The sequence below is a fragment of the Balaenoptera acutorostrata genome, chromosome 2 (genome assembly GCF_949987535.1).
Source record: "Balaenoptera acutorostrata chromosome 2, mBalAcu1.1, whole genome shotgun sequence".
Classification (NCBI taxonomy): Eukaryota; Metazoa; Chordata; class Mammalia; order Artiodactyla; family Balaenopteridae; genus Balaenoptera; species Balaenoptera acutorostrata.
The window spans coordinates 166,251,473-166,276,682 of NC_080065.1; the positions used below are offsets into that span (position 1 = coordinate 166,251,473).

At 55.1% G+C, this 25,210-nt stretch overlaps 1 protein-coding gene across 1 annotated transcript in view; it reads right to left on the minus strand.

The window, feature by feature from the left end:
* Positions 1-507: 507 nt before the first annotated feature.
* COL23A1 (collagen type XXIII alpha 1 chain) overlaps positions 508-25,210 on the minus strand; it is a 364,442-nt gene continuing 339,739 nt past the window's right edge. Inside the window, exons 7-26 of the mRNA XM_057538500.1 lie at positions 24,670-24,696; positions 23,267-23,293; positions 19,840-19,956; positions 18,932-18,967; positions 18,490-18,516; positions 16,708-16,761; positions 14,138-14,215; positions 12,031-12,084; positions 11,358-11,402; positions 10,406-10,495; positions 9,025-9,087; positions 8,668-8,724; positions 8,377-8,403; positions 7,394-7,456; positions 7,256-7,309; positions 7,038-7,064; positions 4,327-4,380; positions 3,948-4,034; positions 1,981-2,019; positions 508-1,409 (exon numbers count right to left, since the gene is read on the minus strand). Of these exons, the coding sequence (XP_057394483.1) occupies positions 1,383-1,409; positions 1,981-2,019; positions 3,948-4,034; positions 4,327-4,380; positions 7,038-7,064; positions 7,256-7,309; positions 7,394-7,456; positions 8,377-8,403; positions 8,668-8,724; positions 9,025-9,087; positions 10,406-10,495; positions 11,358-11,402; positions 12,031-12,084; positions 14,138-14,215; positions 16,708-16,761; positions 18,490-18,516; positions 18,932-18,967; positions 19,840-19,956; positions 23,267-23,293; positions 24,670-24,696 (1,053 nt within the window). The 3' untranslated portion in view covers positions 508-1,382. The remainder of the gene's footprint in view (positions 1,410-1,980; positions 2,020-3,947; positions 4,035-4,326; positions 4,381-7,037; positions 7,065-7,255; positions 7,310-7,393; positions 7,457-8,376; positions 8,404-8,667; positions 8,725-9,024; positions 9,088-10,405; positions 10,496-11,357; positions 11,403-12,030; positions 12,085-14,137; positions 14,216-16,707; positions 16,762-18,489; positions 18,517-18,931; positions 18,968-19,839; positions 19,957-23,266; positions 23,294-24,669; positions 24,697-25,210) is intronic.

The window sequence follows — 25,210 nt, forward strand, 5'->3', positions numbered from 1 at the left end:
TAGTGTATATATGTCAATCCCAATCTCCTAATTCATCACCCCCCACCGCCCCCCGCCACTTTCCCGCCTTGGTGTCCATACGTTTGTTCTCTACAGCTGTGTCTCTATTTCTGCCCTGCACACTGGTTCATCTGTACCATGTTTCTAGGTTCCAAGGATCATTGTTTTAAGGCAACAAATTTTAGGGTGATTTGTTATGCAGCAGTCACGGGTCATGAGATCAGAGGAAACACAGGGGCTCATTGACATGGGTGACTGGACAGAAGGCTCAGCTGGTATGCAGCAGGGCTAGGCCTTGAGTCTGTGTCTTCCTAACTCCAAACCCCATCTTTGCTGTGAGCCTGAACTACTTCCTCTGGTTTCTGGGGTGGCTCTGGCCCAGGGAGAGTTCCCTTATCCCTCCCCACCCAGCAATAGCCAGGCTGAAACCTCACCTAGGGATGGTGCTAGGGGCAGTCTTCAAGGACAGGCATACCCAAGACACACATTTGTTGTTTATTTCACGCAACAATTTCCATCTACACAGAGAGGGGAGGCAAGTGGTTGGTTTGGAGCTGGTGGCCGGGAACCCTTGTCAGAGGTGGGGAAGCCACTTCTCAGAGCATCATTGGCTCAGGGCATAGGTGCCCTACTTAGGCAGCCCTGGAAGCAGCCCTGAGGCTCTCTTCATTTGCATAGCTCACCCGGAGGACTCATTTTTGGCAGGCTGACCAGAGTTCCCCTGGGTGGGAGCCTTGGGGTCGGTGAGACCCAAACTCTGAGCTTGAGGTCCATCTCCTCAGGCTGGCAAAGTCCCATCAGGTCCCTGCTGTGGGTGGTGGAGAGACAGGAACAACAGACATTCTAGCCTGGGACCTCCACATTTGGGGATCATAGGGCTCCCTGCTGCTGGGTCCATGTGGTAGTTATCACAGCGCTTGGCTTCCACTCCTGGCCAGAGGACACTTGTTCTCACGGAAGGCAGGCTGGTTCCTGAGGCCTACGGAACTTGGCAGGAGCTCAACCCCTTAGGGTGCTTCCCACAGCTCCCCGTGTCCAGCTACAAGTGGTGGGTGGGAGTCCTGTCAGCTGGCTGTGGCTGAGTGCAGAGGCCAGAGAGGCCAGGAGCAGCTGCATTTGCCATTCATGCCCTGAGCCTTTTTGGATGGCCTGGACCCTGGGCTCCAGAGCTTCAGAGGGCAGGCTCTTGCAGGGCAGTGGGACAGCCAGAGTCTCTGCTAATCAGGTGACTGAAGGCCCAAGCTGGCATCTTTGCAGCCTCTCCTGAGCCAGGCACTTTCACCTTCATCTCCTTCCCGGGAAAGCCAAGTCCTGAGGGTGCCCCTCAAGTACACATTGCCCCCAGTGGGCCTGTCCACTTTCCTGGCAGCTTCACATGCTGATCATTCTGGGGCTGGGCTGGGCACACTCTCAGATGTCAAAAGGCCACAGGTATGGTGGTGCATCCCGTGAAAAAAGATCAATATATTACTGTTTTGTTTTTACAAAAATTAAAAATGTCCACACGGATCTGTACAGGTTGTGAGATGCGTGCTTGGGATCACTGGAAAAGGAGGGGAAGACTGAAGGTGAGGAGGGGACCGGGAAGCCCCAGAGGCCCTGTCCCTGGTCTGGGCATCCCCGTCCTGCTCATTTCCTCGGGAACAGCTGCGCCCCCAATCCTCTCATCCCAATCTCCTGGATTCCACCCCCTCTCAGCGGGGCGGTATGGACAAAGTCCCAGAGGGTGCTGATGGCTTTGCACTGGGAGGGCCAGGCGTTGAGTGAGCCCTGTATGACCAAGAGGGTGGTCTGTGCACAACCACCTAGGATCACAGCCCCGGGCCTGGGGCCACGTGATGGGAGGGTCAAATCTAGGGTCATCTCGGGGAGACCTGGCTGCTCAGTCACTGTGTGGGGAGCAGCAGGCACCCAGCCCTGAGGCCCCCTGGGCCCCCCACTCCTCCCAGCCTGCCCTGGAGACTCTTCCTTGCAAAGTACCTTATGCCAGCAGCCAGGCACGGGCAGCCCATCAGGGCCCTGGAAAGGAAGAAGGTTTCAGTGACAAGGATGGGGGACTGGTCAGCTCTCTGTGCCCTACACACTCCTGCCCCTGGTGTAGGGAGCTGCAGCCCAGGGAGCTGCCACCTGAGGCCACCGGACCCCACTGAGGCAGGGCCCGAATGCCTGCCCTGTCCACCTGGGTAGTCAGGCCATGGGACATGACAGCCCCTCTCTGTGCTTATTCCAAGTGTGCCCCCATGGGCTTTGCTGGGACATGTGTGCTGTGGGCAGAACCAGGACACCATGGAGTACAGGGCATCATGCCAGACATCCACAGGCCAGGAGTAGGGCCTGGCCCTGGTTCTTGTGAGGGGCTGCATGGCTTTCTGTCGGGCAGCTGTGACAGTGGCTCTGACAGCTCACACTGGGGGCCTGAGAGCTCTCAGGCATGTGTCCAAGAGTATTTGAAGGACAGTCTAGGAAACGGGATTCCCTTTTGGCCTGTCCTGGTCCCTGTGTCTGGATCTGAGTGGCAGACAAGGGAGGTTGAGGTCAGGGTGGACACTGGGCCGGGGTGGGGAGGTGTGTGTGTGGGGTTGGGGTGGGGGATCGTCTGGAGGTACCAGACACAAGCAGGGGGGCGGGTTTCCTCAGGTGGTCCAGAGGTGGGGAGCTGGAGACGGACAAACGCTGACCCGTCAGTCAGCCTAGCGTTCCTGGTGGACGCCGTAGTGGACAACACTTCACTCCGTTCCAAAGCACACAGGCAGACCTCAGACACGTGGGAGCACACCCCCGGCACTGCCATGCATCCACCAGGGGCGGAGGCTGGGACTCAAAGGGAAGTGGGGAGGAGGGGGGAGAATGGAAAGGCAGGCAGGATGGAGGAAGGCAGGGCGGAGCAGCGGGCACAGGCAGCTCAGAATGCCCAGCACAGCACGGCACACAGCACACAGCACACAGCAGGCCAGGCCGCGTACCGCAGGGCAGGGTCTGCTGCCCCTCGCCAGGCCCCTGGAGCCTGGCGCCCCTCGCCTGCCTCCGCATTTAAGATCCTCCTGTTTCGAAGACAAAGGCTTGATGACTTGAAGGGAAGTCTTGGCCCAGGGCCCAGGGCTGGCCCTGGCCCTTTCAGTGTGTGCTTGCCTCCTGCTCTGCTCTTTCTGTTTTTTCCCATTGCCTCCTCAAAGCCATCTGGACCTAGGGATTAGCACCCCCATTGCATGGATGAGGAGACTGAGGAACAGAGGGCCAAATGACCCACTTGAGGTCAGAGGACTGGGCTTCAGGGGTCCCTGCTCCTGAACCCCCTTTGGAAGGGGTACACAACGCGGCCCCATGCCCCCGGCGGGGAAGGCCGGATGTGAGTATCCGGTGAGTTTTAGTATGAAAACTCAGCTGTTTTGTTTTTCCTGTCTTTTCTGAGCTCCATTGGAAGAGTTTGACAGGTAAACCCTCCCTGCCTTCTAGAAAAAGAGAACCAAACTTTGGTTATTTCAGGTACTGAGTCTGGTGGGCCGTGAGAGGCTGTTGTAAAGAAGCAGGAAAGGAGAAAGGCTGTGAAGGGAAGGGGCTTTGGGGCATGTGGAGGGGATGCAGGGGATGAGTGTGGGGCTACTCAGACCAGCAAAATCCTCCTCTGGGGTGGGATAGATCCCCAGAGAGGTGAGGGTGGTCCCATCCCCCTTTAGGTCCAAGGAAGCTCTGTCCCTGACCAGGCCTCCCTCTCTATAGACAGGGTGGGTCCTCAGCCTCGCCCATGGAGGGGTCAGGACCAGAGCAAGAGGAGCCTCCATGACAGCAGAGACAGCAGGGGTGGCCCCGCAGTGTGGGCCCCCCAGGGCGGGACCCATGGGGCCCCTGGGACTTGCAGCTGAGCTCTGAGTACAGGGAAGGCATGGCCCCACCCTGGCAGGAGTCAGCAAAGACCTTGGTTGGGGTTCCCACGTCTTGCCAACACGTACCACTGGACATGGCTGGTCCAGGCCTGGGGGTCCCGGCTCGCCCTTCTGGCCTTTCATTCCTTTCCGACCGGGGACACCGCGCTCCCCCTGTGCAAGAAGGGAGATGGGGTGTGGCGGTGGCTGCCAGGCCCAGGGCTCCCCCAATGCCTCTCAGAGAGATGGGCCTGGGGCCGGCAGCCACCCTTGCCCTCCTGCCCGCATCCCAGCCTCTCGGCCCTTCCTCCTCCCGCCCACCCTGCCTTCTCTCTGCTTGCTTCCTGTCTCCCGCGTCCTTTCTTTTCTGCCTGCTCCCTCCTTCTCTTCACTTGCCTCCCTCCTTCTTTCCTCCTGCCCCCACCTTCTCTCCAGCTGCCCCTCACTTTCTCTCCACCTCACTCACCTTCTCTCCACGCTCGCTCCGGTCGCCTTTCTCTCCTCGAGGTCCAGGGAAACCCTGACAAAAGGATTAAAGGTTAAACCTGACGATGAAATTTGAGGTCTGTTCGGCTTATCTGTTTATCTCTGCTCCTCTCTGACCCACCTCTGCCCCTTCCCTCCACGCATATTCGTGGTACAAGCTGGACCAGCCCCAGCTCCTAGGTGACACAGATGCTGGGTACCAGGATGACTTAGAGAAAAGCATGCATTCAGGACACCAGTACTGCTTCCTCCAAAGTAGAACACTGTTGCTGTTTCTGGATGGAAGCCCTCAGGCGGAACTGCTAGCAAGGGGCTTTCTCTTATGTCAAGTCAGATGCAGCATGCATTGGCCCAGGCTTGGCTGGGGACAGAGACACAGGAAACCCATGGAAGTTTATATCACCATCTTCAGCAGACCAAGTAATGGTGCCCTCTGTTCTCTGCTTTTGGCTCAAACTCTTATACACCCACCCACACATCCATCCATTTGTCCATCTGTTCATCTACCCAACCAACATTTCTAAGCATCCACTAGGAACTGGGCTTTGGGCTGAATGCTGAGGGCAGAAAACCAGATTTGATATGTTCCCTCTTATATTTATTATGTTGTTTTTAGAAATATGATACACTGATATCCTCAAAATCTTGCTGGCTAGGGAGAGGCTGCCTCTCTCAGGGGTAGCCAACTCTTACATATAGCAAAGGGCTAGGCTGGGAGCACGCCTTTCAGATGCAAACCAACCAATCCCCCAACTACCCACTCTATCCAACTCACACACCAAGTCAGTATTTCCCCTGGCCCAAATCATGCCAGGGCCAGGTAGCAGGCAACAAGAGACCACCCCTATAGCCCAAAGCCTGCCAGGATTATTTAAACTAGCCAGTCCTAAACTGTTTACTCTGCTCTGCCTTGCTTTTCCCATAGAAACACCAATAAAAGCCCTGGCCTAGGCTTTTTCCTCACTCCTTACTGCCTGCCAACCAAAACTGCTGGGTCTCCACGTGGCCCCATGTGGGACATGCCATTTCCTTGGGAAATGTAAGTTATAAGTTCTTCTGTCAAAGGCATTTGGCCTCTCTGTGTCATCACTAAGTCACCTCCATAAATTATAACCCTGCAGGTACAAAGGTACACAGTCTAACAAACATGGCAGGCAGCGGGGTGCAGAAGATGATGATCAATGGTCAGTGACAGCGGTCTGAACCAGGTACCATGGGGTCCCAGGGAGAGGGGCTCTTCTGTCCAGGTGTGAGGTCAGGTAAGGTTTCCGAGCAGACTCCCTATTTCAGCGGGGCCTGGTGGAGTGGGTGCCAGGAGTTTGCCAGGTAGAGCAGGTAGGTGTGGCTTTGAGATGCCACTCTGAGCTCCAGGCCTCCCAGAGAGCAGCTGTGGCCATAGTGAGCAGCTGGTAGCATGGGGTCCCTTTTGCTCCTCCCCCACTACCTCCCTGGCTCCACAGCCTGAGCTGGATTCATCAGCGGCTTCGTCTCCTGACCCTCCTCGTCGACGTAACGTGATCCTCCCAGTCAGAAACTCAGTCTAGAGTTCTTCCTCTTCCTTGTCTGCAGGTGCCTTCCGTGGTGACATTTCCTCCTTAAAGTCTAGGGTGGAGGCCAGAGCCCTTGCAGCCCTGCCTGCACCTGGTCACCATTTCCCTTGCAATAGCTACCTGATTTTCCTGGGACCCACCCTCCCTTCTCACAATTCACCAACTCCACCACCAGCTCCAGGATGGAGCATGTGAGCAGGCTGGGCAGTCAGGGCACTGCATTCTTATGGCAAGTGACATTTCAGCATGAACCCAGCTGGGGCCAAGGAGAGTTGGTAAGACTTTTTCTCAAAGAGCAGAGAGTGAGGCAAATGCCTTTCTCCAGGATTTGGACCTAGGGGGATGCAGGTCCGGAGCTCTTGGCTCCATCTCATCACCATGTGGAACCTGGAATGATGACTACACAGAGGAAGCAGAGACAAGACAGAGTGAGAGGTTGGGTCGTGTTGACACACTTGAGCCCTGGATCTATGTGTCACACGTCTGGATTTTTCAGTTATGAGTCAGTTTAAACCAGTTTAAATTGTGCTTTCTGTCTCTTGATCCAATCAACACTGGGCTAATACTTCTCCTTCTCTCCTTCCCACGGTACTGCCCTAGCCGAGCCTCGTCATCTTCCACCAGGATGTGGCAGCAGGCTCCTCACTGCTCTTCCCACCTCCCTACTCCAGTGGATCATCCATCCATTCTCTCTCCTCCATCCATCCTCCACCATCCTCCATCCATCATCTATTCACCTATCATTCATACATCCATGATCCATGATCCATCATTCATTTATGTCCATCATCCATCATTTATTTACATCCATCATCCATCATTTATTTATATCCATCACTCATTTACCCACCATCCATCTTTCATCCACCCATCCACCCTCCATACTCTATCATCCACCATCCACCCAAACACCCCTCCATCCATCCATCCATCCATCCATCCTTCCATCAATAAAGCACCTACTCTGGGCTGTGTGTTGGACTTAGCAATGGGGACATGGGCGGAATGAGTCGGTTGTAGTCCCAGCCATGGGGAAGGGGGATACATCCAAGCCAACCAGATCAAGTTACTGAATGGGCAGCATGAGGGCAAAACTTCCACACGGGAGGGACCCGGTCACAGTGAACGGTGAGATACTTACATCTAGTCCTGGCTCCCCGGGTCTGCCCTGAGAAGAGACAAAGAAGAGATGTGAGGGGGCTGAGAAGGAGGTGCTGGGAACACAGCTGCTGGGAAGTTCAGCCCTGTGAATTGTCCACAGAACCTGAACTCTGGCCCCAGGGACCAGTGAAGTGCAGGGGTTGAGCCCCCAGGACCGAGTGACACCATAGTTGGGGGGCATTAAAGGAAGGTTGTTACCTTCTCTCCTTTGGTTCCTGGCAGCCCAATAAGGCCTGGCGGGCCAGCTGGCCCCTGGGTGGAAAAGGAATGGGTCAAGAGGCATGACAGTTATAGAAATTAGCACCTCTAAGGACAAACAAGGCTCATGACACTCACAGGCAGGCCACTGGGTCCTCTCTCACCCGACATGCCCTTCTCTCCCTTTTCTCCATCCAAGCCCTGGAAGCAAAGGGGAGACATCAGTTAAGGGGGCCAGACAGATGGCAGGACAGGAAAGCTTGGGGCCTGAGCGGGAACCAAGGTGTACAGGGCAGAGGGACAGACTCCAAGCTCTGACAGGCCTGGCCCTGGCTCCCTTCTTGTGCAAATAATCAGAATGTGGGTGTGCACACTTTACCTTTTCTCACATGTGGGCTTTTTCAGTAGTCATGGAAGGTGGTTATGGTCACACCCATTTCACAGATGAGGAAACAGAGGGACAGAGAGGGGCAGGGACAGGCCCAGTTGTACAGCCAGGAAGTGGCAGGGCTGAGTGGCAACTGCGTTTCTGAGTCCCAGTCTTGGACCCCATCCCTGACAGCAGCTGCTTCTTCTAAACATGATCCGGGGAGGGCTCGGGACAAAACAGAACCAGAAGCAGCACATCTGGTCAGGCCACATGCTTGGCCCTACTCATCTCTGGGATTCCATGACTCTGAGGTCCCATTCGGCCTCTGAGCTCGGGAAGCAGAGATGTGCTCTCTCCCAGGGTAAACTAGGGAGATGCAGGGAGGCCAGCTGGCCTCTCTGGGGCAGGGCACACGGTCAGGCCACACTCACGGTTTTAATTTAAGAGCAGAGGACACGACTTTATGTAATATACACCAAACCCAAGACCTCATATCCAGGTGTGAGCAGTTGAGAGACAGATGTGCACTAGGGGAGGGGGCAAGGAATGGAGAGGCCAAGTGTTGGGTGGGGGGCATCAGCGGGGTTATTCTACAGGGGATTGGGAATGGCCAGGCCCTGGGAAGATGCAGGGCTGGTCCAGGGCTGAGCATGGGGCCCTCGCTTTGCCTACTAGCAAGACTTTTTGGAACCGTCCAGGCTGTGAGCCTGCAGCAAGTGGGAGGGGTTCCTACCCGTGCTTTAGGACTCACCTTGGGACCCTGGATTCCCTGAAGGCCCTGGAGGAGGAGGAGAAAGCAGGTCAGAAAGGCCATCAGGCTGGGTCTAGACCTCTAGGTCAGGCCCTGTTGCAGTGGCCCCATAGGCTTGCAGGCCACTCACTGGCCCCTGTGGCCCTGACCTCTGTGGCCTCCCAAGCCCAGACCTGGGCTCTGCCCTCCTTGTCTGATGTACCCCCTCCCCCCTGGGGTATCCTCTCCTCCCCTGGGCCTGAGCCCACCACCCTCTTCGTATCCCAGCTGCTTCAAGCCAAACATTCTTACCATGGGGCCTGGGGGACCAGGGGGCCCTGGGGGCCCTGGTTCCACTATGATCTGGGCCTAGGAAGGGTCAGAGGTGGATTAGTCACCCATCGCCCCGTCATCCCTCACTCACCCACACTTGAGTTCATCGGACACTGGAGGAGCACTCCCTGGGTGTGGGCGCCGAGCTCCCTGCTGCCCCCAGGAGGGCACTGCCTGGTGGGAGGCCCAGTGCTGGCCTTTGGGTCCAAAGACAGGCCTCAGGCTCCCCCTCCCCCTTCCTCCCTGCCCTGGGCTTGGTCAGGCCAGGTGGCCCTTGCGTCCCAAGGCTCAGGGCCCCAGCCAGCCCTCAGCAGAGATCCTCAGCAGCCCCCTTACCAGGCTCTCCTGTAGGTTGTCAGATGCCGGCTCTCCCTTCTCCCCCTTGGGGCCGTCGGCACCCTGCAGGATAGGATGGCCTTGAGCCCTTTCTGTCCGTCACCAAAATCACCATCCATGGGGCTCAGCACCTCCCCTTCCTTCCCCCATAAGGCTTCCGGGCAGCGGCAATAAGTTGGCCTTTGCAGCTTAAAATAGTTTTCCTTAAATCAGTGGGTTTGTTTCCTGTGGGGCGGGGGCAGCCAGGGGCTCTGGAAGCAAAGACCCGGGGTTCAAATCCTGGCACCAGCTCTCTAGCTGAGTAAGCCTCATGGATGGACAGTGGATATGAAGTGGTGGCAGCTCTTTGCATCCAGCCACGCATGACAAGAGCAGTGATAAAAATGACGGTGACGGTGGGTATTTATCACATGTTAGCCAATCATTCTCAGCCCTGTCCATGTGTTCCCTCGTAGGAGTGGGAGATTATCACCCCCACTTAATTTAATTTAATTAATTAATTTATTTTTAACATCTTTATTGGAGTATAATTGCTTTACAATGGTGTGTTAGTTTCTGCTTTAAAACAAAGTGAATCAGCTATACATATACATATATCCCTATATCTCATCCCTCTTGCGTCTCCCTCCCTCCCACCCTCTCTATCCCACTCCTCTAGGTGGTCAAAAAGCACCGAGCTGATCTCCCTGTGCTATGTAGCTGCTTCCCACTAGCTATCGGTTTTACACTTGGTAGTGTATATATGTCCATGCCACTCTCTCACTTCGTCCCACCTTATCCTTCCCCCTCCCCATGTCCTTAAGTCCATTCTCTACGTCTGCATCTTTATTTCTGTCCCGCCCCTACGTTCTTCATAACCTTTTTTTTTTTTTTTTAGATTCCATATATATGTGTTAGTATACAGTGTTTGTTTTTCTCTTTCTGACTTACTTCACTCTGTATGACAGACTCTAGGTCCATCCACCTCACTACAAATAACTCAATTTCGTTTCTTTTTATTCACCCCCATTTTAGAGCTGAGGAAACTGAGGCCCAGGGAGGTTAGGTCACTTGTGCAGGGTTCCAGAGTCAGTAAGAGATGGAGCAGGATGCAAACTTGGGCTGTCAGAGCTCCCAGTCTAACCACTGGACACTAGGCGGGGCCTCCTTATTTCACCTGAAGGAGGCCTTGGGGGGTAAGTGGTAGGTCCTTCTACAGAGGAGGAAGTGGGGGCTCAGAGTCAGGGCAGCCCAGAGCTTCCTTTCAAAGGCCCGGTGGGCCAGGGCTGGGCTGAGACTAGGACCGTAGGGCCCCAGCCCCTGGCAGCCACCGTGGGGGGCACGCATTCACCTTGGGACCCCTACATGGGGCAAGTAGGGTGAGGCCCACCCAGCCACGTACCGGGAGGCCCGACAGGCCCATCTCTCCTGCTTCCCCTTTGGGTCCTATCAGCCCGGCTTCTCCTGGGTCTCCTTTCTGTCCTTTGGGACCCTGAAAACCACAGAACAAGGTACAGTAGGCACTTTCCCTCCCCGCCCCCATGCTGGCAGGTCCCCAGAGCTTAGTCCAGGCCAAGCCAGACCCCCACCTCCTCCTTGTGGGTCCTCCCCTCCAAACCAGGTGATGAATGAGCAGAGGGGCCTGGTCGGAGACAGTGAATGGGCAGCCCCTGGCCTGCCGCACTGCAAGCAGGGGTGCAGGGTGGGGCAGGGGGCAGAGGGGGTGGAGCAAGTGGGACTGGGACTGGGCAGCTACCAAGGGGCGCATATGGGATTTGGGGACAACCTTGTGCTCACATCTCAGGAGCCAATGGTGGGAGCCCCACGTACAACCAACCATCCCTCAGTCACCCTTCCAGCCACTGCGTTCCCTCACTCAACCAATTTTGTAACATCCACTGTGTCCACACATGAGGGACCCAGTGCTAAAGCACACCCACGAATGTTAAGTGGTTCTTATGGACACTGTCGTGTCTATGTAGGATCACACACGCACACGTATACTTGGAATAATATTAATAACGACAGTGATACTTTTAGCTAACGTTTGAAGAGTCTTTGCTATTACATGCGGGCACTGCTCTCAAGTGTGTTCCATACACAGTTATTTAACCCTCATGGCAGCCCTGTTATACCATCTTCACCTGTGGGTGAGGACCTAAGGCTGCCAGAAAGTGAGTAGCTTGCCTGAGGTCTACGGGCAGAACCAGGATTTGCACACAGGCTCCAGAGCCCACTCTGTTCTGTTGCCTCTCTCCAACTCTGCACACACACACACACACACACACACACACACACACACACAGTCCGACGCCAGGCACCAGCATCACCAAGGAAATGAAAGGCCCAGAGACCTTCTCTCCGTCGATTCCTGGAGCACCAGGCAATCCGAGTTCGCCCTGGAAGGGAATAGACAGCAAGGGGGGTTATGGTGTTCCACAGCCCCTGGCAGGAATTTGTGGCCAGGCGGCTTCCCCTGACCAGCACACCAGCCCTGGGTTGGGTCCCTGCAGTTGGAACTTCAAGAAGATGCCCACTGGGTGTCCAGCACAGTGCCAGGCACCGACCACCCTCTCCTCCATTTCCTCAGCCCCTATGGGCAGGTGCAGCCCGTGGCTATAGTAAGTTGGTAGGTTACAGATTTGGAAGCTGAGGCTCCAGGCCACACAGCCCAGGGATGATGGCAGAGACCAGATCCTGCCTGATTTCAAAGTCTTGGGCTCCTTCTCCTGAGCCAAGTGGGCAGGTGTAAATGATGCACACAGGCCATAGGAACGGCTATGTAATCTGCAGGACTTTGTGATGTCATGAGGGGTCCATTTATGGCTTACATGTGTGAATGATCCCAGGGAGAACCCAGGGCCAGGAAGAAGGCACCCAGCTTGGTTAGGAAGGAGCAGGGCCACTTTCTCTGAGCCCCAGAAGCCAGGCCAGGGTGCTGGGAGAGAAGCAGAGGCAGAGGGGAGAGGGGAGGTGGGCCTTGGAGACAGGGGCCTGGGGGGACCACATAGCTACATCTGCACTGACCTTGGCTCCGGGGATCCCTGCTGGCCCGGGGGGCCCCTGTGGCCCAGGAGGACCCTGTGTGTGAAAGTCAAGGGGTCAGTGTTTAGGTAGGGCCTCCCCATCACTCCCCACCCACCCCTACATCTGGAGGCAGCAGTGACCCTTATAGCCCCCTTCCCACCTAGTCAGGTCAGGCCTTGTGTCTTGGGGGAGACCAGGCAGACAGCACCAGGTACCGGGTAGGACGTCACAGTGTCTACTTGCCACAAAGGTCCCAGAACCCCTCTGCCCTCAGTATAGGTTTTGTCACAACACACTCCTGCTCAAGATCCTGCGATGGCTCCCCATTGCCTCTAGAAGCAAGTGTAAAACCCTTGCTGGCATTCAAGGCCAGCCAAAGATCACATTCCCACCAGTGGCCTAGCACGGTGCTCTCTGCCTCTCCTGTGAACTCTGGTGCCGTCCGCTGGTCCCGGGCGTCCCTCGGTTTCACTGGGAGGAGATGGTGTCTTCACTCCCAAATTCCTGTCCCCACCCAGGACTCCCACAGGCCCGCTGCCCACCATCACCCCCCACACTCATGCCCCTTCACAAAGGCTGCAGCTGCCCAGCCCCCAGCCCAGCAAGTTCCAGGTCTCTTCCCTCCACCTCCTCTTACCAACCTGCCCCCACTTTTTAACAACTGAGGTATAGTTAATGTACAATATTATATAAGTTACAGGTGTACAAAATAGTGATTCAAATTTTTAAAGGTTACACTCTAGTTATAGTTATCATAAAATATTGGTTATGTTCCCTGTGTTGTACAATATATCCTTGTAGCTTATTTTAAACATAATAGTTTGTATGTCTTAATCCCTTACCCCTATATTACCCCTCCCCACTGGTAACCACTAGTTTGTTCTGTATATGTGTGAGTCTTATTTTTTGTTATATTCACTAGTTTGTTGTATTTTTTTAGATTCCACATATAAGTGATATCATGTAGTATTTGTCTTTCTCTGTCTGACTTATTTCACTTAGCATAATACCCTCCAAGTCCATCCATGTTGCTGCAAATGGCAAAATTTCATTTTTTTTAATACCTGAGTAGAATTCCATGGTATGTGTGTATATACATATATACACACATCTTCTTTATCCATTCACCTGTTGATGGACACTAAGGTTGCTTCCAATATCTTGCAACCTGCCCCTTCTTGTTGGCTCCTCCATTGAGATGCCCCTGGTCTTACAACCTTCCTCCATTCCACCCACCCTTCTCCAGGTTCAGGCCCAGCACATGCCTCCCCGGCGGCCTCCCTGCCTCTAGCTATCCCCACCTTCCACGCCGTTCCCTTCACCCCTCTATGTCTGCGCACTGCCCATCGAATCCAGTCATTGTCCCTGTCTGGCATCCAAAATCCACTTCCCGCCTCTCTGAGCTCATAGGGCTTCTCCATGCGGCTCTTGGACAACCAGGCACATGCACACCCTTGGGCCACGTCACACCACACCACGCCATGCAGGCCTGGGGTGGGCACCGTTACCATCAGCTTGTGCTTCCCTGAGGCCTGTAGGAGATAACTGAAATTGAAGCTCAGGTGGGATTAGGTGTTGACACCCAGTCTTGTCTCTGAGGACCACCTCTCCCCATCCCAGCTCCCCTCCCTGGTACCTGTGAGCAGCTGACACCCAACCCCTCACTCCACTGGTGATGGGTCCCAAGTTTGCCCAGCACTGGGGCAGGGCTCAGAGGCCACACATCTCCTGAGCCTCCCGGTGCAGGCCTTGCCACACTCTTCTCCCCCAGAGGTCATTAAAAGACCCAGCCCCCTCCAGCCTGTGTTCCCTAGGAAGGCCCCAGGAGGCTCTGCCTCCTGCTTCTGAAGGGCGAGCTTCCCTTTTTGCCTTGGCCTCTGAGGAGCTCAGGGCCACATGGGCCCCTTTTACAGCAGCTCTCTCAGCATCGTGTGGGTCTCCACACAGTGCTGACTTCCATATCAGGCCCCTGGTGAATGTGGAGGCTTTGTGTTAAGCTGCCACTGGTCCCTTGTGTAAAGAGGTGTAGGACTTATACACAAAGTAAATGGATATTCCCTCAGGAAATGAACAGCAAGGGTGTATCAGGGTCTACCAGGAACACTACCATAAGGGCATCCAAGATCCTGCCATCGTAGTCAATTACCACCGTGTCTCCTTGCTCACCCTTGAGGCCTGGGGGACCCTGAGGCAGAAAGAAGAGGAAGAATTTCAGGGAAAAGCATGGTGGTCATTTCTGTCTCACCCAGAGAACCTAGTAACCAGGGCTGCACACAGGCCCGTGAGCTGTGGGTCAGCTCTCAGCTGTACCCTGGGCGGCCCCAGAATGGTGTCTTCTTGCATTCTCTCAGGCCCTGGCACCCTGACTGAGCACTCCAGGGGCCAGGCAGGGGGTGACACAAGGGAAGGGGGATGCCTGGGGCCAACTGAGGAACATACCTCCGCCTAGCCTGGGGGTGGCTGTGATTTGCCTTCACGTGGGAACCGAAGCCCACTGAGGCCCATCCCTCCGTTCTTGAGAGAAAATGGAGAGTCTGATTTTGATGTGAAGTGCTTCAGATTTTTAAATGTTGGCAAACAAACAAAAACACTCACACCTTCCAAAACACTGCGCAGGTCAACTGAAGACGTGCCGGCTGGATGCTGCCCTTGTACCTCAGTTTCTTAACCTCAGGTGGAGACTGCACACACCAGGCACGGGCACTCCCATTCGCTCCTGGTTCTGAGCACACACCCCCCTACACACATGTCCACATGTATGTGTCTGCACATGCATGTGTCCACACAGGCACGTGTCCTCACAGGCATGTGCACTGCTGCTGGAACCTCACCTTTCCTTCTGAACCTCAACTCCCCACTGCACTCTTCTCTGCTAGGAGAGCAGCGGGGGCTGTGAGCACTTTGGTCAGGCCTGAGGCCATCTGCGCGGGATGGAGAGACCCAGGCCAGGGCATCATTTGCCAGCTGCCTCCACGGTCATGGCCTTCACGGAACTGTAAGGTGTACACTGAATTCCCACACTCAATGCTTAATCCAATTCCCTGGCCACCTGCACGCCCAGGCTGCGGGCTTAGACCTGTGTTTTGGAGGAGGAAGGCAGCCCCTGGGAGCATAAGGGGGATGTGACTGCTCGAAATCACAGGGCCAATAACAGGGGCTGGGATGTAGTTCTAAAAGTGTGTTGATAGGGGCTCATCACAAAAGATCTGGGACCAGCTGCGGTGGCTGTGTTCCAGAGACAGGGGTGAACGGTGATGTGGGGCTGGGGGAAAGGCAAGGCCCCACAGGGGGAGGGTAACGCCGTATGTCACAAATCGAGGTTTATGTTTGAATATGCCAAGAAAAGAGTCTGGGAGGGCAGACACTTCCCCGGGGAGGAGGAGAAGAGGGGAGAGGATGGGACTCTTATTTTCACATCCATAGTTGAACATTTTACCAAAAGCATGTATTATGAAACTAAAAGCAAAAAAAAAAAAAAAAAAAAAAAAAAATCACTAATGAATTATTATTATTAAAAAAAAGACTCCCAGTTCCTGCCAGCTCTTCTGGGGTCTCTGGGGGACAGGGGCTTCGGAGGGACTCAGGCCCCTGGATCCCACCGGTGTGGCTGGGGGAAGACTGCTTACCCGCGGCCCTGTGGCCCCATCGGCGCCTGGCTGGCCGGGCTCCCCCTGCGAAGACGCATGGCTGCAGCCAGGTGTGAAGGGCTGAAGCCAAAAGTTCCCCTGCCCCCTGCAGTGCCCTCTTCCCCAAAGGACACAGGGCCGAGTGGACGTGACTGGCATGCCAGGCATGGGGCTCCCTGAGGGAGGGCCTGAGAGACCTTCCTCTGACCCTCGTTGTGTAGAGATGGGCCACTGAGGCCCGGAAGCCCGAGGCTACACAGTGAGGCCTCATCACTCACCCAGACCCACTGCCACCCGCCCCCAGGTGGGCTTCTGATTGCCAATCAAACAAGACCCCTGGGCCTGGGACCTCCCGGACTCCCAACTTAAAAGGGCAAATTGGAGGTGAAACCATCTCCCCCCGTGATGGGCCTTTGGGAAGCAGAGCAGTGGACTGTGATGTCACCTTGGGCCCCGGGGCTCTGTCCACGCCATTCTCTCCCTGAGGCCCCGCGCTCCCTGGCTTGCCCTGCAACAGAGGCGTGTGCTGTGAGAGAGCACTGGGGCAGGCTGGGGGCCGCCTGGGTCTGTGGGCTTCCGGAGTAGTTCCTGAGAACGTGCCTGAGCCCGCCCGGGGGTTGGGGGCCGTGGGCTCAGTGCAGCCCAGAGGACTCAGGACCAAGGCCCCTTCTGGTTTGGTCTTGGCGCACGGTTGGAGCAGCTCAGGGGCTCAGCCAGTTTGGAGACAGGCTGGCCAGGATTTGGTGGTTGTCTTAAGGGTTTGGGGAAGCAAGGAAGACACCCAGTTCCTGGCTTGGGGACTGGGCAGAGTGGGGCCACCTAAGATGGGAACCAGAAGACTTGAGGGTGTGAGGGGAGGCAAATGGCTTGGGTGATTTGCCAGGCCCATTGGTGAGTGGGACTCTGGCCTTACTGCTTGCCTCCCTCTGGCCTGTCCTGGTCATCAACCCATGAGCCATGATGTGAAAGGGCTGCGTAGGGCTTCACCAGGCAGGTGGGAACTGGGGAGGTGGGAGGCAGGGGGACCACTGAGGGAGGGACATGTACCTACCTTGGGCCCTGAGGGTCCTGGGAGCCCTGGCTGGCCTGGTGTCCCATCATCCCCCTGAGGAGAGAACAGTGGAGGCTGCAGCCCTCAACCTGCACACACTGGCTGGGTCCTCTGGCAGTCAGTTGGCCATCCCCCCTCTGCACTCCCCAGCACACCAGGCCACTCCTGGCAGCAGCACTTGGTCATACTGGGTCGGGGCAGCGCCCCTCTCCCCTCCTCGTCCCTCTAGGGCAGGGGTGGGGTCAGACCCACCTCTGTCCCTTGTCCCCACTAGCCCAGAGCACACCTTAGCAGGTGTGTGCAGAAGGAATGGATGGGTGGGTGAAGGAGAGGGAATTCATTCCCTCACGTCAGCAAACATCTCTGAGCACCCTCTGCAGGCCAGGCAGATGGGGCCCCTGCTCAATGAGTCAGAGGAGACCGAGGGCAAGGAAATATCCAGATAAATTCATAGCCCCATGCCAGGAAGTAGACAAGAGAATATAAGAGAATGGTGGGATAGAGAGGGACTCAGGGAGAGCGTGTGTTTCAGCAGGTGGCTGGGGACGGTCCCCTGGAGGAGGGGGCAGCTTTGCTGAGCCCAGTAGGAGGAAGAGGAGGAGGAGGCCCGACCACGGGAAGCAATGGGGGAAGATGAATCTGGGTCAGTGGTTCCCAAACTTGAGCGCATGTCAGCACCACTCAGGGGGCTGCCTGACCAGAGCACGCCCACCCCCAGTGTCTCTGACTCGGGGCCTCTGGGATGGGCCCCAAACACACGTGTCTAATGCGCCCCCAGTGACGCTGATACTGCTGATCCAGGGATCACACCTTGAGAACCAATTTGACGTGGGAACAGATCTGATACGTTTGAGTAATTCTATGTGTTTGATGTATTTCTCTAAGAGTGAGTGAATGAGTGAATGAATGAATGAATGAGATCCTGGCTTCAGAGACAGAGGTCAGAGCCGCCACCCACAGTCAGGACTTAGGTTGGGTTCTGCCGTGCCCAGCCCCTGCCCTTCTCTCCAGCCACTTCCCACATCCCTGCCAAGAGGCCGTCCACAGCCACCCCCACCTTCTTTCCAGGAACACTGGGCTCACCTTGCGGGGGAGACAAGAGTGGGGATGCAAGAGAGAGGTCAGAGCCACCTGGACACCAGGCACCTGCTCCTCTGGTAGAAGTGGCCCTGATGATCCCCATCCAGTGCAGCCCAGAGACCCCGAGCCCCTCAGAGAGATGCATGTGTGTGCTGGGGCTGACGGTCTTGGACTCCACTCCGACCCTGACCTGGTCCCTCCCAAGCTGAGTGACCCTGGGCAAGTCACTGCTCCTGAAAGAGGGTCTCTGACTCCTCCAGCCTCAAAGAGTGGTTGTGAGATTAGAGGGAATGCATTGAAGGCCCTTGACTCCCAGCAGGCACTCACTAAAGGGGGCTCCTCTCCCACCTTTCCCTCCTGCTCAGTCCAGGGGCTCTGGTTCCTTCAGGGAGGACCATAGCCTGCCTTCCCACCCTGGCAGGTGCTGCTCAAGGAGGGAAGAAAAGAGAGCTGACAAGCTAATGGATTTTATTATTCGATCCTCACGACCTGCTGTGAAGGAAAGGCAGGAAAAGTTTATCATGACCCCATTTGACAGATGAGTAAACTGAGGCACAGAGAGATGAAGTCACTTGCCTAAGGTTACAGAACTTGGTCTTCTAACCCTGTCACTTTGGCTTCAATGGGGGCGGGGGAGGGGAAGGTGGTGGGGTGAGGGAGCCCCACACCCCCAGGCCTGAGACGGGAGTGAGAGGAACTTACCTTGGGCCCTGGGGGTCCACTCGGGCCCTGGAATGAGAGAAGAAGGGGTGTTAAACATGATCCCAGACAGGGCTCCCGGGCTGTCTTCCTTAGCATCCTTCTTTTATAAAGGGTGACACCAAGTCCCAGAGGGCAGGCAGGGCTGTCTCTGGAACCCGGCTGTGCCACCCGTTCGTATCTTGGACAGAAATCCGCTTTAGATCTCAAGCAGTGACAAATGGACTGCAGGCTCCCTCCCAGGGGTCTGGGTCTGTGAGCATTTTGCTGGGGCTGGAGTTCTGGCCCATCTGCTCCCCACTGGTGGTGGGGGGCAAGAGCGCAGGTGTGCACACACGTACAGCCGCACACCCAACCCCGGTGTGGGTGTGTGTGGGAGAGGGGCTTCTGGCTTTGGAACCACGGTCCTGCCAGCCCAGGCCTCTGAAATGCCCTGGATACTGACCGTCTCGCCATCTTGTCCAGCTTCTCCTTTGGCACCCTGAGGAGGCATAAGAGGAGAGCAATGAGGGGAGGCAGGGGCTCACAGTTGACTGAGCCCACATCTCCCGCCAGACCCTGGGCTGGGGCTGCAAGTACATTCTGTCCTCACCAAACCTCTGAGAAGTGGGCATCACTGTCCCCACCCCACAGACAAGAAAGTTGAGGCTCAGGGAATTATATGCCCAACATGACAAGGAATCGGTGAGCCAACTGAGCAGTTGCCCTGACGGGACCCTGGCGGCAGTTTGGTGGAGGTGCCAGGTCTGCACTGGAGGGAAAGTACAGGTTGGAGCCCCTGGGTGAAGGAAAGGGGCAGTACAATGAGGTTTGGCCTCCGGTATTGGGGTTAGGACTATGTGAGGACAACCGAGGCTTAGTTAGTACTGGGGAGAAAGAGAGAGAGAAGTAAAGAAAAAATAGAGAGAGAAAAAGAAAGAGAGAGAGAGACTGAGAGGGAGAGAGAGAGAGAGGGAGAAGAGGTTGGCAGAGATCTGCAGAGACAGCAGCCTCACATGGGTCTCAGCGTGTGCATTGGGAGTGAGACTATAACCAAGGTTAGGGTCTCTGAATCTATCTGGGGTTCGAATGCGGGGATAAGAGTTGGGTCAGAGTCTGTAGGGGTGAGAGTTAGGGTCTGGATAACAATCTGAATTGGGGGTGTGGATCTGGATTTGGGAGTGAATTTGGGGTCAAGGTCTAAATTGGGGTTAAGGACCTGGTTAGTGTCAGATTTAAGGTGTGACTGGAGTAAGAGTCTGGGTCGGCGTTTGGGATAGGGCTAGGGTTGGCATTGATGCTAGGATCAGGGTTTGGAATTTTGGTAAGTACAGAACCACGTCCTGGGTGGTCCAGCTCCATGCTCTCTCTTACCACTGGGCCTGGTGCTCCCCTGGGGCCATCTTTCCCAGTGTCGCCAGGAGGGCCCCGGGCCCCAGGGGGTCCTGGGGGCCCTGGAGGCCCAGCAGCTCCATCTTGCCCTTGATCTCCCTGAAAGAGATGGGGCCCAGCATGACTCTGAGGCGTAGGGGAAGGGGTTCTGGCCTCCAGAGAGAGGCCTCCTCAGATGGGCGGCCAGATGCCTTCGCCCTCCCAGCCCTCGGCAGGCTCAGAGGAAAGGGGTTTGTTACTGGGCCTCTTGCCACTTCTTGGTGGCCACACAAAGGGACAGGTCCCTATACCTCTGCACAAGAGGCCAGTAGGATCTTATACACTCCATGGCATGCTCCATGTCTCCAGCTCTCAGTGCCTGCAGCCCAGCTACGGTGTTTAGGTGAGAGATGAGACACACTAGGTGTGGGACAAAGCACAAGTGCCCAACCAGCCCCCTTCCTTCTGGAATGGGGACTGCAAGCCTCCTGAAAGACCTTCCTGGTTGGTCAGCTCCTGCTTTATTAAGTGATAGAGGCACACTCTTGGGCATTTGTCCCAGATAAATAGAAACATGTTCACACAAAAGCCCATACATGAATGTTCACAACAGCTTTATTTGTAATAGCTCCAAACAGGAAACAATCCAAATGTCCTTCAATGGTGAATGATTAAACAACTGGGGTACATCCATGTCATGGAATACTGCTCAGCAATACATAGAAAGGAACAAAGTACTGACACATGCAGCAACTTGGATGCATGTCAAGAGATTTATGCTGAGTGAAAGAAGCCAATCTCAAAAGGTGGCTACTAGATGACTGCATCTATGTGAGATTCCTGGTATGCAAATGTATAGAGATGGAGCGCAGATCAGTGGTTGCCAGGGGTTAGGGATGGGGGCAGGGAGGGGGGTAACTGCAGCTATAAAAGGATAGCAGGAGGGATCTTTGGGTGGTGGTTGCACGAATCTCAAGGGTGATAAAACTGCATGGAAATAAGTAGACGCACAAATAAGTAAAATGGGTGAAACTGGAATAAGGTTGGCAGGTTATATCAGTGTCAATTTCCTGGTGGTGAGATTGTACTACAGCGATGCAAGACGTCACCATTGAGGGAAACTGGATGATGGGTGCACGGGGTATTATTTATTACAACTGCATATGAATTTTTAATTATCTCAAAAAAAAAAAAAAAAGAGCGACAAAGGACCACACCGTCTCTCTCATGCAGCACCAAATCCCTCCCTCTTGGCCGTGTTAGTAATGGGTCAGACCTCAGGCAGCCAGAGCCCTCACCTTGTGGCCCCACCTGCAAGGAGGAGAGGAGGAGAGACCACAGTGCCCCCAGCAATTCCTGCTGCCTCAGTGGTGCCCGCCCAGCACTGGCTCAGGGCACAGTAATGTGGCACATTTGGCTCACAGTGCCAGCAGTTCCCAACCTTCCTGTCACCAAGAAAGGAAGAAGCCTTTTGTGGATTGGGCCCCTGCTGTGTGCCAAGCGCTGAGGAGTGAGGCCTACCTGGAGGTTATCTCACCCAACGCTGCAACCACCTGGCCAGGGCACGGCTATTGTCCCATTTTACAGATGGAGTAGCCAGGGGTCAGAGAATGTAATCACTTACCCAGGGTTACAGAGCTAGGAAAGGCACTGTCTCCTCTGGCCACTGAGGCAAGAGTCTCTTTTAGATGGTATTTTTCATCTGTGACCCCACGATATGAGAGAACTTGGTTCTCTAGGCCACTGCACTTAAGACATAGCTCACTTATTTTCCTAATTAAAAAATTAACTGAAGCTCTCAATGTCCACCACACAGATCTTCTGGTCGGTCTGACTCAGCCAGGGTCCTGACCAAGAAGATAGAATTCCAGCCAAAAGACAACTGAGTTTGGTAAGATCACCCAACCAGAGTGGCAATAGTGGTGGGTCATTCCTGTCTCATTTTACACTGTGTTAGGAATCAGTTGAAGATACTCCGCCCCCTGCTGCTCCTTTAATGGCTCAGGGTGGGAACCACTGGCCTGGAAGCTCCTTATCAAGGCAGAAAATGGGTGTAGATACTTGAGCAGGTTCTAGAGGGGGTTTAGGGTCTTCTCCCGAGTTACTTGGAATGAGGCTGGTCAGCCTCCTCCTCCTCCTCCTCCCGCCAGGATCGGATGGCTGAGGTCTCCCCCTGGGAATGTGGGGTGAGTCGAGGGGAGTGCGCACACCAGCAGCCCAGACTCCGCCAGTCTACCTTGAGGATTCGGCGATTGTACACGTGATGGTCTCTACTTATAAATCCCGGACTGAGCCTCGGGAAAACCATCTAGTTGGCAAACAGGTGTGTGATGAGAAAGGCAGGAGGGTGATTTAGAAACGACCAGGCTATTTCTGGAGGCAAAGCCACTTAACCCCGCCTGGAGAGAGGAAGCCTGGTCATTGGAAGTGGCGGACCACATTCTCCAAACATGGGTGCTATCCTTGCTGCCATCCCACGGGCTCCTCTTCAATGGGACCTTGCACTCCCCCAAGAGCTGGAGTCCATTTCTCCACCCTCTTGACTTGGGCAGGGCCTGTGACTGCTGTGACCAATAGAATGCAGTGGACGTGCTACCGTGTCCGTTCTGGAGGTAGCTCTTAACTGGCCTCCTGCCGCTTTGAATGCTGCTCTTGGGAAGGCCCTTTAGAAATGCCCCCACCAGCCTGGGGAAAGCCTGAGCTGCACAGAGATCCATGAGTGGGCATCCCCAGCTAAGCTCCCCACCAAATTGCCAAGACCTGCTTTGTGGGGCCCAACCAGCAGAGGTCTCCACTCTGCTTCAGCCTCCGTTGAGGAGGACCCTGGTTCGGAACAAGGCACTTCTGGGTCCCTGGACCCAGGGGGCATGAAGGGCTAGAGGTGGGCTGGACAAAGCCTCTGATCTACTGTTCCCACTTGGGGTGCTGGGTGCCCACTTTCCTGATTGCCATGAATCTTCACCTCAGTGGCTTGGGGTAAAGGATGTCATCCCTATTCACAGTTGGAGAAACTGAGTCTCAGAGGGGAAGGTGACTCACTCCAGGTCACTCAGCTGGTAAGTGGCAGAGCTGAACTCTGGGCTCAGGGCTGCTGGCTCCATCCACAGCCTTCCCTCTTCCTGGGTGCCAGCTGGGCCCAGTGCCAGCTCCACTGTCTGCCCATCTATGGTGATAAGGGTGACCGGATGTCTGCCAGAGATTCCCTGTCTGTGCAGGGGATGGCAGCCTCGGCCAAATCAAGGTGCTTGGGGCTTCCACCCAGCGGATGTTGAAGTGAAAACAGGCAGCGAGATAGACCACGGGCGGGGAGGGGCTGCTTGCTCACTTTTTTCTGTATAAGCATAGGGATCCAGAAGAAACGCAAGGTATACCTTATTATGATACGAAACAAACCATGTGGGATCAGGGGATGGTCTTGCTCAGTTCTTACCCGGGGGCCAAAGTCTCCTGGTGCACCCTAGGAACAAAAAACAGGGTGATACATCACCACTACTTTTATTACTACTTCACATGTGTGGAGCATTTACTCTGTGCTCAGTGCTTCATATACACAGTCTCACTTCATTCTAACAAAAAAAACCATACAGGCTCTATGTTATCTCCATTTCCAATGAGGAAACTGAGGCACAGAGAGGCTAAGTAACTTGCCCAAGGTCACACAGCTAGTAGATCCAGGGCTTGGAGCCAGGTGGTCTGTTATCTATTGGCAGCCCCCAGACACAGCAGAGTGGAACCCCGGAACCTGGGAATAATGAGGGATGATAATTGATTTACTGTTTTAAGTCATGAAGTTTTGGGGCAGTATGCTATGTAGCAGTAGATGCCAAGACTTCGATTTCTCTCTGTTTTCAAAGCCCCTACCTTAATCATTTCTATGACTCGGTGGCATCAGCCAGAATTGGCAGGAAGGCAATCACTGCACCTGCCAACTGCGCGAGTGTCTCATCATCTACAAAGACCATTCAGACGGTTACCTTGCGCAGTCTTCCCCACGAGAGGTTGGTTTTAATTTACAGATGGAGAAACTGAGGCCCAGAGAGCTGGGTAACTTGCCAAAGGCCACACAGTTGGTGGTGGAGCTGTAGTGCAAACCTGAGGCTCTGAACACCGGATCCTGTGCCTTGCTCAGCCCTGAGGGTGGACCAGAGCCCTGGGTGCCCTGACCTATGCGGGCCACATTGCAGTGGTGCAGCCCAGCCCAGCCCTGCCCTGCCCTGCCTTAGAAGTGCCCGTCGGTTCTACCACACCCAGGTCTGTTACGGCCCCTCCCTCCCCTGACTCCACTGTGGGACACACAGGTCTCCCCTCTCTCCTGCTCCCCTCCAAGTCACTTGGAGTTCCCAGCCCTCCAGGAGTCTGACTGTTGTGATATTTAGTGCCAAATGTCAGGGGAGACCTTCTCACAAAGGGCTGCAAATATCTCAGGGTTAGCTCTCTGCCATTTGTTTTCCTGGAGGGGGGGTGTCCTCCCCACAAAGAATGCCATCAACAGTCAGTGTTCAATTCCACAGGCTCTTCTAGCACCTTCCCCTTTTCAGGATTGATTATTTTGGAAACTCATCATTCTGGGTAGACTGTGCTTTCAGTTTTGTTACACTCTGGTGCCAGGAGAACTCGGATTCAACCCTCCAGGTACTTTACATCGTCAAATGTGAGCCTTGTAACCATTTTAGGAGGTAGGCACCACTAGCCCCACTTCACAGATGAGGAAAGTAAGGCTCCAGGAGGGGATGTAACTTGCCCAAGGTCACACTCTGGAGCTGGGGTTTGAAGGCAGGTTTCTGGCCTCCTTTATCAGCCGACTGCATCTGGACAGCCTCCAGCATCACTTACCTTTTCTCCTTTGGGGCCTGGAAGTCCCTGGAGAAGGAAGATAGAGAAAGAAGAGGAGTGAGTGAGGAGCACTAGGCTAGCCCCCTTCTATCTTCCCCGAGGCTTTGAGGGCAGAAGGGCCTGTGAGGCTGAGCAGAGCTGTGGGCAGCTGAGTGAAAAAACATACGAGCCTATCAGCCTTTAGGAGGGCTGCCTGTGCTGGCCCCAAGGAAGCTCTGAGCCTCAGTGCTCGCCACGAGGAAGACAGGAGACTGGGGCGGTCGCTGGCATCCTCTCTGGACAGGGGCACATGTGTTAGTCATTCCCCCCAGAGGACAGAGCCCTCCCTGCTCAGCACCCGTTGTGCCCAGGTACCAGTGAGGAGGTCACTGTCTTCAGGGTCTGGGTGAACGTGTGACTGTGGAGGTGGCTCCCTGCAGGCCATCACTCTCTGGCTGCAGGGAAATGTGTCTCTTTCAGTCTCGCCAAGTTACCAGGACTTCTAGGGAAGCGGGTCAGGCCACACACAAGGCACCGACTGTGGAGCTCAGAGACCCCGGGG